Raw genomic sequence first — 16200 nt, forward strand, 5'->3', positions numbered from 1 at the left:
GTAGTATCACAGGCACATGTCACTGTATCTTCATTTGTTTCTGAAAGCACTGGTCAATGCAAATAATTTCCAGCAGACACTGAAGAATAATTGCTTAATACCTATAATGGAGATTCTATTCTCTGAACTTAAATTGTGTTGATTATGGTAAGATAAGCAGACAGTAATCAGCTCTCCCTCCTGTAGCTTTGGCAATCGCAATCTTTAACAAAAAAAATTCAAAACTAGTTCAAACTTTGGTTTTCCCTTTGTTAGACTGGTTGACTGGTCCCTGTGAGGCCCCAGCTAATATCGAAACATCAGGTATCTGAGTATAATTCCTCTCTGAAGTCACAACATCTATACAGTTCGTTGATCAAGAGTTAACCTGCAATCAACTTTCAGGCCTGGCCTCATAAACAAATATCAGTTTTTTTCTCATTTTTGTAAAATAAAATGCTGCTCACGGTTAACAGGTCACCTTCAGCTCTCAGTTCCAAACCAAACATAATTTTTTAAAAATTTTTTAAATCATGTAAGTCTCAACACAACTGGCTCAGGACAATGCTCGGGTTCCTGCATGGTTGGTCAATGATACCTTGATTATAAAGGAGAGAATACTCGGAGTTACTGTTTTTCTGGCTCTGTCCCTGCATATCTGTGTTTACATTAATGCCCTCTATTTTTCCTCTTTTGATCAGTAAGTCAAAATGTTACCTTCTTCTTTACTATATAATGTATTCACCATGGAACAGCTTCATCTATAATACTTAAACTAGTTTACAACAACAATTCATTGACATAGAAGAGATTACTGTGTTTTTGTACTCTGATTCAATGACATAAATTGGATTACACTGTACCTACAGCAAAGAAACAAGCTTGCTCGCTTATCATGGTTAGTTACAGCACATTGCTAGATAATTACATTAAACAAAGTAAGTCATAAAGAACTTCTAGCTGGAACTAACCTGTCGTCCCAGTTGCAAAAGAACTTCCTGGATAATGGCTTTGACTGTTGTCTCGATATTTACAGGAATCGAGATATAAGCCACTCCAAATCTGAAACATGAAAACAGGTGTGAACTAACAAATGAGCATACTAAAAGATGAAATATTAACTGTCATTGAAACATCCTCTAAGAAAATTAGGGATGGATAATCAATGCTGGCCCAGCCAGCAATACTTGGACTCATGAATGATTAAAGCAAAAGTCAAAAGTTTTGTTAAAGCTTAAATGCTAGTACAACAGGGAATTACCTTTAACAAGTTTATGCAACTCCCCACTCTTTCCCATGATCTTGTTTTCACTTTGAGGCATTGGTGAATCAGCTGGTCTCCCTTGCCACTGCCAGGACTGATCTGTCTTAACAGGAGTTTCACCATCCAGTGACAGCTTCTCCCAAACAAGCAACGTAAGAAGAGGTGGTGTTTCCAAATTCAAAGCCAGCTGTGACTGCATTACTGGAGCTACCAAGCATCTGGATTTTTAGATTAATTGTAAAAGAAAAATCCTTACAATCCAACTTTTATGCTTTCTTTAAGCTACAGTGCTGGAAATCTCTCACCATTACACAATTAACACGTGTTGATCTGACAGATCTGCCCTTCTTCAGGAAGCTTATGCCCGAAACGTCGATTCTCCTGCTCCTCGGATGCTGCCTGGCCTGCTGTGTTTTTCCAGCATGACATTTTTCAACTCTGGTACTCCAGCATCTGCAGTCCTCACTTTCTCCTGAGTGGTTTACCAGCCCATTTCAGAGTAACAGTTAAGGGTCAGCCACACAGCTGTGGATCTCAAGTCACATGTTGGCCAGGCCAGGTAAGGATGGCAGACTTCCTTTCCAAAAAGTATATGGGGGTTCCAGGTGGATTTACAGAGTAATTAACAATAGTTGTCATGATCATTGCAGATACTGGCCATATATTCCAGATTATTAATTGTATTTTAAATTCCACATAATGCCATGGTCACATTTAAACCCAAAGCATTAGCTCTCAAAACATTAGCCCCTGTTTTATTAGCCCAGTGCATCACCATTGCTCCAGTTACTGCTTAATCCACTGCATCGCTCTGTAGATTGGACTGGCTATTGTATTATCAGCAAACACCAGCTATATTACTTGAACATCTGCTTACCCATAATAGGCAACTTACTTTAACCATCCTGGATAAATTTTGACTATTTCACAATCTTTTGGCTTTGCCCGTAGGATCCATGCCTCAGGGATTGTATCTCGGAACACTGATAAATTTTTGCTTTCCATCCAGCCTCCATTTCGGTTAATGATGTCATCACTGTAGAGAGAATCTTGGGTAAACGTTTGGAGCTCATATTCCTGAGGATCATCTGGAATGTAGTATGCTCTCAATGCAGCTTCCTATCAAAGTGGAATTTCAGTTAAATCCAAATAAATACATTATTAAACTGTTGACATAAACCACACATATCACATTCTCTATCCTCTCACTCCCACAAGACACTGAGCAAAGGAAAAGATTCAAAGTAAAATCTTAAGTAAAAATTGTTTGAATATAAATTGAGTGCAATCGTTCATATCTAGCTTTGAAAAATAATGTTTTTTAGCACTGGGAGAACAGAAGAGAAAATAGCATTGAAATTTCAAAGAACAAGGGGTGTATATTATAGAAACATACAATTATGAAGGGAATATATAAGATAGGAAAAGGGAGGTTGTTTTCACTGGTGGGTGAAACTAGAGGTAGGAGGCATAGCCTCAAAATAAGGGGGAGCAAATTTAGGACTGAGTTGAGGAGGTACTTCTTCACCAAAAGGATTGTACTCATTTAATTTTGTTTGTGCAGTCTCCTCTTATCTAAGTTGGAACGATACAATAATAACACACAATTTCAATTTGCACATAAACTGGGGAGGCAATGGCCTTATGCTATTATCACAAGACTACTAATCCAGAAACTCATCTAATATTCCGGGCACCCGGGATCGCAACCCATGTGGCAGATGATGAAAACTGCTTTCAATTAAAAGATTTGGAATTAAGAATATAATGATGACAATGAAACCATTACTGATTGTTAGAAACACTCGTCCGGCTCACTAATGTCCTTCAGGAAAGGAAATCTGCCATTCTCACCTGGTGCAGCCTATACGCAATTACAGATCGGCAGCGATATGGTTGTCTCTCAAATGCCACACGAAATGGCCTAGCAAGCCATAAAGGACAGTTAGGGATGGCAATAAATTCTGGCCAGCCAGTGATGTCCATGTCCAGCAAGTGAATAAAAATAAACCTAATCAGTATTCATGCAGTAGGATGAATTCCTGAGTATGTACAAGATGGGTTTCAGGAGCAGCATGTTGAAGACCCAGTTAGGTATCAAGCTATTTTACATTTAATATTAGGAAATGAGAAAGGACTAATTAATAGCTTTGCTGTAAATAAACCTGAGAAATTCAGGCCATTATGTTAATAAAATTTCAGATTAAGTTGCAAAGTGATATAATTCATATTGAAGCTTGCATCTTAAATCTAAACATAAGGAGACTAAAGGTATGAGGCGCATATCACCACTAGGGATTGGGAAAATACAATGAAATACTGAATGGTAGGCGGGCAGTGGCCAATGTTTGAAGTAGTATTACAAGATCTACACAAAATATACCTTCCTTTGAGACACAAATACTCAACAGGAAGAAAGAAGTAATCACAGCTAACAAAAGAAGTTAAAGGTTGTATTAGATCAAAGGCTTACAGGGTGCAAGAAAAACAATGCTAAGACTGAGGATTGGAATCAGTTTGGAACCCAGCAAAGGATGTTCAAGAAACCGATAAAGAAAGGGAAAAGAGATTAAAAACCTAAGCTAGAGAAGAATCATAAAGGCAGACTGTGAAACCTTCTATAGATATGTGAAAAAGAAAAGATTAGCAAGTTCCAATGTGGGCCCCATTACAAACCAAAGCAAGAAAATTTATAGTGTAGAAAAAGGAAATGGCTGAGAAACTAAATAGTTATTTTGTGTCTGTCTTCACAGAGCAAGATGCAGGCCATTTCTCCCATAAATATTATAGAAAATAAATAAGGGTTTATGAAAATAGGGCACTAAAACTAATTAGCATTAGTAAAGGGGTAGTACTTGAATAATTAACTTTACAGAATTTATAAAATTTTATAAATCCATTTTAGTTGGCAGTTTTGTTACTAATTTGAGTTTGACGCACCACTGCTTCTTCTGTTTTTGAAATTCGAGGAACAGTAATTAGTCGAAATTGATTCCGCTTGACTGCATCACTTCCATCAAATATCTTGAGACTTTGTTTGCCTGAGAAGAATTAATACAAGTATATAATAAAGAACATGAAGCAGTATTATAAAATCCCTAGAAATACTTTTTGGCATAAAAATACACTATATAGTGATAGAGGACTACATCTCAGAAAAAGGCCAATTGGCCCACTAAGTCTGTGCCAGTTAAAAACGAGCATGTAACTATTCTAATCCTATTTTCAAGCACATGAACCTTGCATGCCTTTGCATCACAAGTACACATCTAAATATTACTTAACATATTATAAGAGTTTCTGTTGCTACCACCCTTACAGGCAGTGAGCCCCAGATTCTCATCACACTGTGGGTGAAAGTATTTTCTTCACACCCCCTCTAAACCTGCTGCCCTTACATTAAATCTATTAACCCACCTCAGTTATTGATCCTTCCACCAAGGGGAAACATTCCTCCCTGTCTATCCTACATACCTCATAATCTTATATATCACAGTCAGGTCTCCTCCACTCGGAGCAGAGTAGACTAAGGAAAAAAAAGTCTCTCCAATCTCTATTCATAACTAAAACACTCTATTCCAAGTAGCATCCTGATAAATCTCCTCTGCACACACTTCAGTGGAAATCACACTTTTCCTATAAAGGAGATTCCAGAACTGCTCACAGTACTCTGTGGCCTACATAGTTCCAGCTCATGTGCCGATGTCATCTGCCAGTTGGGTGGCTTTCTGTGAGAGGTACTGTACAGAGAACAGTTTTTTGAGAAAGATACATTGAGCAACTTCCTATGAAAGATACACTACTCAGATTATCCCTTTTTTTTGAAAAAATGGAAGCGTATAGTGACAAAAATGTTAGCAAGAAGCGTCCTGGTGATAATATTACAGGTAGTGAATGCAAAAGGCAGGCTATAACACTGGAATACAAGCTAAATATTATAAAGCGTTTTGACCATAAGGAGAAATGTGTGATACAGCTCACTTAACAGTAATGAGGTGTCTACCTTAAGCACCACAATAACCCTCTGTCCCTGCATTAACAAATATTTTTTTAAATGCACTGTGTTAAATTTACCTTTATTTCATTGATAAATATGATTTGCAGGTCTGGTGTTGGACTGGGGTGTACCAAGTCAAAAATCACACAACACCAGGTTATACTCCAACAGGTTTATTTGAAAGCACTAGCTTTCGGAGTGCTGCTCCTTCATCAGGTGGTTGTGGAGTATATACTCCAGCAGAGCTCCGAAAGTAAGTGCCTCCAAATAAACCTTTTGGATTATAACCTGGTGTTGTGTGATTTCTAACATTGATAAAATGATTTATATCTTCATTCAGGCTGTACTATACGTTGTGTTAGACTTTTGGGTGATTTTTGAGTGACCATGAGATTTCTTTTTCCTGGTCTGCCCTTAACCCCACTTTTCCCATAGGCTCCATTATCTACATTAAGTGATTTTCTATTAAGCGAGGTTTCGCTGGCACGTAATTACTGCATTATAGGAGAACTTCCTATTGTCGTTAAATTGAGGGGTGATAGACTTAGGACAGATATTAGGGGTTGTTTCTTCACTCAGAGTAGTGATGTGTGGAATGGCCTGCCTGCAACAGTAGTAGACTCGCCAATGTTAAGGGCATTTAAATGAGCATTGGACAAACATATGGATAATAATGGAACGGTGTAGGTTAGATGGGCATCAGATTATTTTCACAGGTTGGCGCAATATCGAGGGCTGAAGGGCCTGTACTGTGCTGTAATGTTCTTGCATGTCAAGTTTGAAACTTTAAATAAATGACAGTGGATTATGGTCCATGTAGATTAATGTTTCTCTGTTTCTATGTTCAGCATTGACATCAAAGCATTAATAATGATGCTGAAAATGTGTTGCTGGTTAAAGCACAGCAGGTCAGGCAGCATCCAAGGAACAGGAAATCCTGATGAAGGGCTCTGGCCCGAAACGTCGAATTTCCTGTTCCTTGGATGCTGCCTGATCTGCTGTGCTTTAACCAGCAACACATTTTCAGCTCTGATCTCCAGCATCTGCAAACCTCACTTTTTACATTAATAATGATGTCAAACCCTCTTTCTCTACAATAGAGTACTTCTCCTGATATGGTTTAGTCTCTTAGAAAAGTACCCCACTGTCTTCTCTATTGTCAACTCCTCAGCCTGTAACAAGACTGCATCTACCCGCAAATCTTTAGCATCAATCACCATTTTGAAAGGTCTGGAAAAATCAGGAAGTCAATGCCAGTTTGTTTATTCAGATTGCCTTCAGTTTCTCACAGACTGACTGACTTTCTGTTGACCATACCACCTTTGCTTGTTCTCTTAATAAATTTGTTTGAAGTTAGGGTTACAGCAAATGTTCTGAAATGATGAATAAGTTTTTGATAAAACCCACAAATACTTTCAGTTCATTTTTTAAAATTTTTTTTTAGGAACAGGGAATTCTATCAGAGATTTCATTTTTCACCTTGACAACACTTCATCTTGTCCTATGATACACCCTAAGTAAGTTATTCTTGCTTTTGTAAATTCACTTTAGCTAGATTTACTTGTCTTGCATGCTCTTCATGTTACATTAGCTTAATAAACTAGAGTTACGAATCTCAACTACAACGTGATTTCTAAGTCTCTGAACGTAATTGCAATCTTCTTTAACTTAAATGGCACAGCTTTTCCACTACTATCTTAACAATAATTGTCCTTAAATATTAGCTTCTGAATCATAATCCACATTTGTAAGGAAGACCTGTCTTCCTGCTTTTGTTTTTGGGAATAGTTTGCCACAATTTTCTAACGACAACAGAATGAATCTTCAAAACATTGGTATAGCTATCAAAGGTGATAAACCTGTTCTGATGAACAATCACTGGAATTGAAACATTAACTCTGCTTTCTTCCCACAAATGCTGCCAGACTTGCTCATTCCACCAGCAATTCCTCTTTTTGTTTCAGATCTCTAGCATCCGCAGTTCTTGTTTTATTTTAAAAATACAAAGAATCGCAGAAGCTGAAAATCAGAAATAAAAACAGAAATTCTGAAAATGGTTTGTTTTTTTTAAAACCTATGTATTGATGCTTATGTTTTCTTTATTTTTTCCATATCCTACTATAAGAATTTCATGTGCTGCTCTCAATATTGCCTTCCAACCATCCAATCTTCATCGTCATGTTTATGAGGGCATCTCCACTTTCTCAGGGAACTCTCTGTTTAATGTAGTAGCACTCTGGATCTTCTTTAGCCTCAGCTGCAGTGTGATTTGTTTGTGTAATTTAAGAACTCTGGACCTACTTCCTGTGTCTCAATTAAAGACGACACGTCCCAAACAATTCTTTTGAATTATCCTAATCTTTAAGTGGAGTTTCAGAGACCTGAATACATGCTTGCAGTACTGCTGTGACCTCTGGTGATGGACTTTGCTTAGCCGTTGCTCCAGTCACTACATACAATGGAGAAATATCAAGAACCTGTTCATTCTGTGATTATACATGAAGCTATAACTTTCCTGCTAAATCATTCTTCATGAGTAAATTACAGTGCAGTACAGGCCCTTTGGCCCTCAATGTTGCGCCAACCTGTGAAACCAATCTAAAGCCCATCTAACTTACACTATTCTAACATCAGCCATAAGTTTATCCAATGACCATTTAAATGCCCTTAATGTTGATGAGTCCACTACTGTTGCAAGCTGGGTATTCCACACCCTTAAACTCTCTGAGCAAAGAACCTACTTCTGACATCTGTCCTATATTTATAATATTTCAATTTAAAGCTATGTCCCCTCGTGCTAGCCATCACCATCCAAGGAAAAAGGCTTCACCCTATCTAATCTTCTGATCATCTTGGGTAATTCCTTAACTACCCCAATTACCACTCGTTCAGATAACAAGTCACAGTCTCATTGGATGTGTACAATGGAACCAGAACATACAACCTACCTGTTTCAATCACCAACACTTTGGCTTTTCTTGAATGTTCTGAAGGGAAAAATAAATCTTTCCCCAGCAAAAGAATTTGATTGGTCCTTGCATTCCATAGTTATCATTCCTTTAGTCAAAAACCCTTAATATCTCTCTCATCTATCCAAAGAACTACTTCTGCACTCAAAGCACAGTCTACCTCTGATCTCTTAGTTATACTTAAAACTACAATTTGATTTAAAGTATTTTTGTTTAAAGATTCCTTCTCATTCTTACTAAATAATTGTGGCTTACTTTTGCACCCCCAATTTTAATTGCTCAATCAGTAATGGAAATGTATTCAACTGTTTACAGAGGAACAGAAGAAGAGGCCATTCAGCCCACTGAGCTAACTCTGGCATTCAAATCTGATCTTGGCCGGTCTACCACTTTCCTCCACTATCTCCATATTTCTTTAAGTCATTAGTCTCTAGAAACCAGTCTTGAACCTGCATATAGATTGAACTTCAACAGCCCTGTCGGAAAGAGAATTTCCAAGATTCATCATCTTCTATGTGAAGAATATGCTCCTCATCTTAGTTGTAAATGGTCGACTCCTTATCCTCTGATCATGTTCCTTGGTTCTAGACTCAGCAACCAAGAGAAACATCCGATACAGATCCACCCTGTCATGCCCTGCAAGTTTCAGTGAGATCACCTCCCATTTTTCGAAATTCTGAAGAATGCAGACCCAGTCTTCCCAATCTCTCCTCATAAGAAAATCCTATCATTCCAGAGAATAACCTGGTGAACTTCTGCTACACTCCCTCAATGGCAAGTATATCCTTCCTTAGATAAGGGGACCAAAACTGTACACAATATTCCAGATGAAGTCATACCAAGAGCTTTCATAACTGCAGAAATACACCTTGAACTTTGTACTCAGATCTTCTTGACATGAAGGAGTCGACATTGTTGCCTTCCTAATTGCATGTTGCACCTGCATGCTTTATGAATAAGGACTTCCAGTTCCCTTGATGTATCAGCTCTAGCCAAACTTTCAACAGTTATGGTCTTCTGATTAACCTGTACAAGCCTACTTGAGACCTCCTTGCATCCCCATGTAGTTTTGTGTCATCACAAAAACTGGAAATATTACAAGCAAACCCCCAGATCATTGACAAAGATTGTGGACAGCTGAGTACCTTAGCATTGACTCTTGCAGCAGCACATTACTCGGAACATGCCATTGTGAGAATAATCCATTTATTCCTGTTTTCTGTCTGTAAACCAATTCTCAATCCATACTACCATATTACCTCAAAACGCATGCACTCTAATCTCATTGATTAACTTCCTGTGTTGAATCTGATCAGAAGCCTTCTGAAAATCCAAATCCACCACATGGATCTCCTTAGTATATTCTCCAAATAACATTTGCAAAAAACTCCAATAAAGGTTTTCATACATGACTATGTTGACTCTGTTAAATTCACATTGACGCTACACAACTCTGCTATTCTTTTTAAAATGTTCACTCATCATATCCTTTATTAAAAAAAGAATTGCAGAAGCTGGAATTCTGAAATAGATAGAACTTGCTGAATAAACTTAGCAGGTCTGGCAGCATCTGTTGCGAGAAAGCAGAGTCAATGTTTCAGGTCCAGGGACCCTTCTTCAGATATGAAGGCATTCACTCCTTATATAGTTACTTCCTTCAACAGTCTAATACATCCCCCAAACTCTTAGAAACCTTGCCTACAGCTTTCCACCCCTCAACCTTGGTTTGCTTCTTTCAAATACTCCTTGATACCTATCTGACAAAGTTTCCAGTCATCTGACTTAATATTTCCTTGAGCTCCTAAAAACAAAGACGCCTTTGTTTTTGCTCTGGTGAAACACTTCGGGGGTTCCATTTTATTAAAGATGCTTTATTATGATAAGACATGGTTAACAACAGAAAGGTGAAAATAATTCCTGTGTGCAAAGCAGAATGAGTAAGTATCATTTTATTAGCTTTCAATCGCACCTGAAGCACAAATTTGATTTGACATATAAGGCCTCAGAAGCCTTACTGAATTCTTTGAGGATATGACAAAACACATTAATGAAGTTAGAGCAGTGGATGTGACATAAGTGGAATTTAGCAAGGCATTTGATAAGGTTTCCTGTGGTAGGCTCATTCAGAAAGTAAGGAGGTATGGGATACAGGGAAATTTGGTTGTCTGGATACAGAATTGGCTGGCCCATAGGAGACAGAGGATGATAGCAGATGGAAAGTATTCAGCCTGGAGCTCGGTGAGCAGCGGTGTTCCGCAGAGATCTTTTCTGGGACCTCTATTCTTTGTGATGTTTATAAATGACTTGGATGAGAAAGTGGAAGGGTGGGTTTGTAGGTTTGCCGATGACACAAAGGTTGGTGGAGTTGCGGATAGTGTAGAGGGTTATTGTAGGTTGCAATGGGACATTGACAGGATGCAGAGTTGGGCTGAGGAGTGGCAGATGGAGTACAACATGGAAAGTGATTCATTTTGGAAGATCAAACTTGAATGCAGAATACAGGGTTAAAGGCAGGATTCTTGGCAGTGTGGAGGAACAGAGAGATCTTGGGGTCCACGTCCATGATGTCTCAAAATTGCTACTGATGTTGGTAGGGTTGTTAAGATGGAGTAAGGTGCGTTGGCTTTTATTAGCAGGGAGATTGAGTTTAACAGCCACGAGACAATGCTGCAGCTCTTTAAAGCCCTAGCTAGACCATACTTATAATACTGTGCTCAGTTCCAGATGCCTCATGAGGAGGATATGGCAGCTTTAAAGAGGGTGCAGAGGAGATTTACAGGATGCTCCCTGGACTTGGAGGGCATGTCTTATGAAGAAAGATTGAGAGAGCATGGGCTTTTCTCACTGGAGTAAAGGAGGATGAGAGGTGACTTGATAGAGTTGAGAAGCATAGATACAGTGGATAGCCAGAGACTTTTCCCCAGAGTGGAAATAGCTATCATGAGGGGGCATAATTTTAAGATAACAGGAGGAAGGTTTAAGGGAGGTGTCAAAGGTAGGTTCTTTACTGCCAGCAGAGGTAGTGAGGTCAGATAAATGTCCCTAATGTAAGTGACTCTTGAATAGACACATGGATGAAGAGTATTTTGGTTAGTTTGATGTTAGAGTAGGATAAAAGATCAGCACAACATCAAGGGCCAAAGGGCCAGTACTGTGCTGTACAGTTCTATGTTCTATGTACGCATCCACAAATAATCTGTCAATCAGACAAAAAGGACATCATCTCAAGCAATCATCTACTGTGAGTTGAATAGCACAATCCTTAACAAATATACTGAAATTTATGAAGCTAAAAAAATGCAACATTTGTTCATTAGTTTTTTTCAAATGTAAACCTGAGTAAAAGTGGTCTGAAGAGATTAAAGCAAAGTTATTTTACCTGAATCAGTTGTGGAAGCAGAATGTGCATCTTTATGTGATGTTTGATTCCACATATTGATATTATCATCATCAGTTTCATCAGCAACTGTGGAAACACAGTCATATCAGCAACTTTACACATCAATTACTTTGGGAATACAGGTGCTGCATTATTAATGGTCACACAGCCTCACATACACACACAATTACATAGCTAAATATGTGCAAACACATTCCCTAGCTATATATCCATACTACACTGTCACAGAGGTCTACAGCACAGAAATAGGCCCATCAAGTCTGCGACAGTTGAAAACAACCACTTAACCATTTGAATCCTATTTTCCAGCACTTAGCCCATGGCATTTTATGCTTTGAGTAGGCTGTCTGACTCCTTAAGCCCGATCCATTATTCAAATGAACATGGTTGATCCAAATTTCCTTACTACCACTTTTATTCCCTTTCTCAGTAACCCTTGATTTCTCAAGCGATTAAGAATCTCTCTCAGCCATAAACATATAGGACTGCGCCATTACAACACACTACGGCGAAGAATTCCAAAACTCTTAACGCTCAGAGAACAAATTATATTGGCAGTCTTATATTGGCAGTAATTTATTCTGAAACATGTACCCTCTGGGCTTAGACTCTCCCATGAGGGGAAACATCTGCTCTGCATTTACCTTGTCAAACCTCTTAAGAATCTTTGTGTTCAATGAGGTCAATAAGGTCATCTCTCATTCTTCTAAATTCCAATTAGTAGAGTCCCAACTTGTTTAAGCTTTTCTCATAAGACAATCTCTCAATACCTAGGAACATTCACTATGGCTGCTACTGTTGAGCCTTCATATCGCCCATAAGCTTCCCTTCTTTTCTTTACACAATCCTGAATATTCCTTGATAGCCAAGATTTATTGGTCCCAACCTTTGTCTCTATTAGAATTTACTGGCCCTTTAGGCTCCCTATTTTCTTCGAGTGCTTCCTACAACTCTGACAAGTTTGCCTAAAAGTATTGGTTCCGAGTCCACTCTGTCCAAATCATACCTGATTGTATCAAAATCTGCTTCCCGCTAATTTAGAACTTAGATTTCAGGGCAATCCTTGTTCTTTTTCAAAAGAAACCTTGAATCTAACTGAGTTATGATCACGCATGAGCACACATTCCATGTGTTCTGCCAAAAGGCTACATTAGTACATGTAAGCTAGCACTGGGCAGTCTCTGTCAAACTAATTGGTCTTCAAGTCTTCATCATGAGCATTACGATCAGCAACTTTATACCACAGAAATTAACTTAGCCCTAATACAAAGCATAGAAACCTTTGGCAATTTAGTTAAATTAGTTCAGTCCACGAAATACACCTTATGGCTTCTTTTTCCAATGTGTCTGACTTTTAAAATGAAAATAAAACATTTAAAACAAAGAGCATAATTGGACTAATCTGTTCGCCATTAAAATACAATTATAAATACAAACATTCTGAAAAGTTACTGATACAGAATAATATATATGGAGAATAACATCCAGCATAAACTGTCTTTTGGAACAAATCACAATTTGAAAAATGATTGATCATCACCCAACACTCAGCAGTTCAGCTTGCCTGTTTTATTTCCTTTAAGGCCACACTTCAGAACATTTACAAGATGTACATGGTTTTAAATTTCAACTAATCAGCTTTGCTCAAATTCAAATTTTGAAATGAAACAAGACCTTCAAAATATTTTAAGGGCCAGGAAGCAATTACCATCCACTAATGGATTTCCGCAGTTTGTTGTAATCGCATTAATACAGAATAATCAGAAATTCAACAGTTTCTCCAACTTACCTGATTCAATTTGTGCATTTTCTGATATCCGAAAACAGTGGAACTTAGTGAAATTGCGCACACAAACACGCACACAATTTGGAGGCAATATCATCTTCCGCAACCTTCCAAAATTGCATTCTGGTGTGAGGCTACTGTAGCAGTCAGCATGAACCTATTAGGGAGGGAAGGTAACATTCCTTGATACATAAATAATGTGGCTTGAGTTTAAGAAAAGATAAAGGCTTTTTCACGTGCTGTGGGTCTGCTCATGTTATTGTAATGTTACTGTCTGTTGAGGCACATGGACCAAGACTGTTTTTTGGCGACTGAGAATGGTCACTCTTTATGTCCAATAAATTAAACCAAACTACAGTAGGAAATAGCCAGCCATAAAACAATGAGAAGAAAGAGTATAGAAAAGAGATAGAGAGCTTAGTAGCATGGTGTAGCAACAACAATCTCTCCCTGAATGTCAGCAAAGGAGCGGGTCATTGACTTCAGGAGGTGGAGTGGAGAACACACCCCCATCTGTATCAATGGTGCTGAAGTGGAGGTAGTTAAGAGGTTCAAGTTCTTAAGAGTAAATATCACCACCAACTAACCTGGTCTACGTCGGCAATAAAGTGGAGAGAGGACACCAACATCTCTACTTCCTCAGAAGGCTAAGGAAATTCAGCGGTCCCACAATATCACTTTTACAAATTTTTACAGATGCACCGCAGAAAGCATCCTACCTGGATGCATCGGTGCTTGATATGACAACTGCTCTGCCCAAGAACACAAGAAACTATAGAGTTGTGAACACAACCCAGCCCTCCTTTCATTGACTCCTTTTTTACTTTCTACTGCCTTGGGAAAGCAGTCAACATAATCAACGACCCCTCCCACACTGATTATACTTTCTTACACCCTCTTCTGTCTGGCAGAAGACACAAAAGTTTGAAAACATGTACCCAACAAATTCAAGAACAGTTTCTTTCCTGTTATTATCAGACTTATCCTCATATATAGATATCATCTTTCACTGTACCTTCTCTGGAGCTGTAATACTATATTACGTATTCTGTTCTATTACCCTAATGTACTTACGTAATGTACGATTTGTCTGGATAGCATGCATAAACATACATTTTGCTCAATCTTAGTACGTGACAACAATAAATCAAAAAAATTCATCCCAAAACCAATCGAGAAGTCAATGTTTCAAATCAGGAAAATAATTACAAAATCAGGAAATGCTGGAAAAGTTCAGTCCGTGTGGCAGTACCTGTAGAGAGATTGTAGAGTTAATGTTCAGGTCCAGTAAACCTCCTTCAGAACTGGACCAATTATTTGGTTATTTGTTGGTTATATTCAGAATAATTCAGTGACTATTTACAGCTTAGTGAAACCCAGTAATTACTTAACAGAATGTATAATTTTATTCAAGATCAGAAAAACACATTGTTAAATAGGTTGAAGTAGCTCATTCATTCTTTACAGGATACAGTCAAGATCATTCAACTGGTCAGAATATTCATTTATTACTTCAGAGTGAGGAGTTTTTTTTAACCAGTATTTACAGATTATAGGCAAATATTTTTCCAGAAGTCACTTGGTGATGGGAACCATGGTTGGGTGATTTATCATGGTTCTTTGCCTCTGCCCATTCTAAGATACACAAAACCAATTTATGCATAACCTATGCCATATTTAAAACAGTTAGCTCCACTGATCAAACTGTTCACTTACTGTTATCCCACACCATTCACATCTAATGCCTGATAACACTTCTGAAGAACCGCATGACTTCTTACAGACATCACAGCGCGCAGTGGAGGAGAGATTTCCTTCTCTCCAGTGATGGTGATAAGATTCCTGGTAAATGAACAAGATATATTAATAAATCAAAGCTTCAAACTTTGAAAGATGCAATTAAGTATTAAACTATCAAACAATCTCTAATCTGAACCTATCATGAACACAGTGCATTAAATTTCAAATGAACGCCATTTTCACGAATGTGAATTTCGATCCCCATACCTTCTTAGAATATTAACTTTTATAATCCCATCTAATGGCAATTGTCGAAAATTTACATCCCAGTGAAACCTGGCTTGAGAGACCATATGCTTAATTATGGTTACCTTGGTGGTTAGTCACTGAAGATACTCACACAAGGCTGTCATAGAATCCTACAATGCCATTCGACCTATCGAGTTCACACTGACCTACCAAAGGGTCCTCCTATTTTTAAATTACATTGTTTTAGCATTAAACTCCAACAAAACAGTCTTTGATTTTTGTCACACAATCATCTGTGAAAGCCAAAGCAATGTGGTTCATATCAATAATACTTTCTTCAGAGTGCTTAGAGATAGTGATGACTGCAGATGCTGGAAAGTTAGAGTCGATAAAACGTGGAGCTGGAAAAAGCAAAGCAGGTCAAGCAGCATCAGTCCTGATGAAGGGTCCTGTATGAAACATTGATCCTCTTGCTCCTTTGATACTAATTGACCTGCTGTGCTTTTTGCAGCTCCACATTTTTTGACTCTTTCTTCAGAGTGCTGAAAATGTAAATTTCCAACTTTCATAGAGACAACAATCCTTTTCCACTACTGAATATTCGTTCTGGCATTCAGCTTTTGAGAAAAACAACAGAATGACCTTTAAATCCCCATTTCCCCTTCTTGTTGTAAAATTGTCCAAAACGGATTCACTGGCATCAATAGCCAATTCGAACAGTTTCCCAAAATTCAACGCTGGTAGAAGTAATTTCTTTTCATCTATATTCACATCAATTCATGAATCTGTAGTAACCTTTGTGTGCAATTTCTGGGA

At 38.1% G+C, this 16200-nt stretch overlaps 1 protein-coding gene across 1 annotated transcript in view; it reads right to left on the reverse strand.

The window, feature by feature from the left end:
• LOC132833437 (diacylglycerol kinase theta) overlaps positions 1-16200 on the reverse strand; it is a 193401-nt gene that overhangs the window by 126727 nt on the left and 50474 nt on the right. Inside the window, exons 5-10 of the mRNA XM_060851717.1 lie at positions 15112-15237; positions 13399-13552; positions 11589-11675; positions 4184-4284; positions 2139-2362; positions 951-1041 (exon numbers count right to left, since the gene is read on the reverse strand). Coding sequence (XP_060707700.1) covers positions 951-1041; positions 2139-2362; positions 4184-4284; positions 11589-11675; positions 13399-13552; positions 15112-15237 — 783 coding nt within the window. The remainder of the gene's footprint in view (positions 1-950; positions 1042-2138; positions 2363-4183; positions 4285-11588; positions 11676-13398; positions 13553-15111; positions 15238-16200) is intronic.

The sequence above is a fragment of the Hemiscyllium ocellatum genome, chromosome 36 (assembly GCF_020745735.1).
Source record: "Hemiscyllium ocellatum isolate sHemOce1 chromosome 36, sHemOce1.pat.X.cur, whole genome shotgun sequence".
NCBI lineage: Eukaryota > Metazoa > Chordata > Chondrichthyes > Orectolobiformes > Hemiscylliidae > Hemiscyllium > Hemiscyllium ocellatum.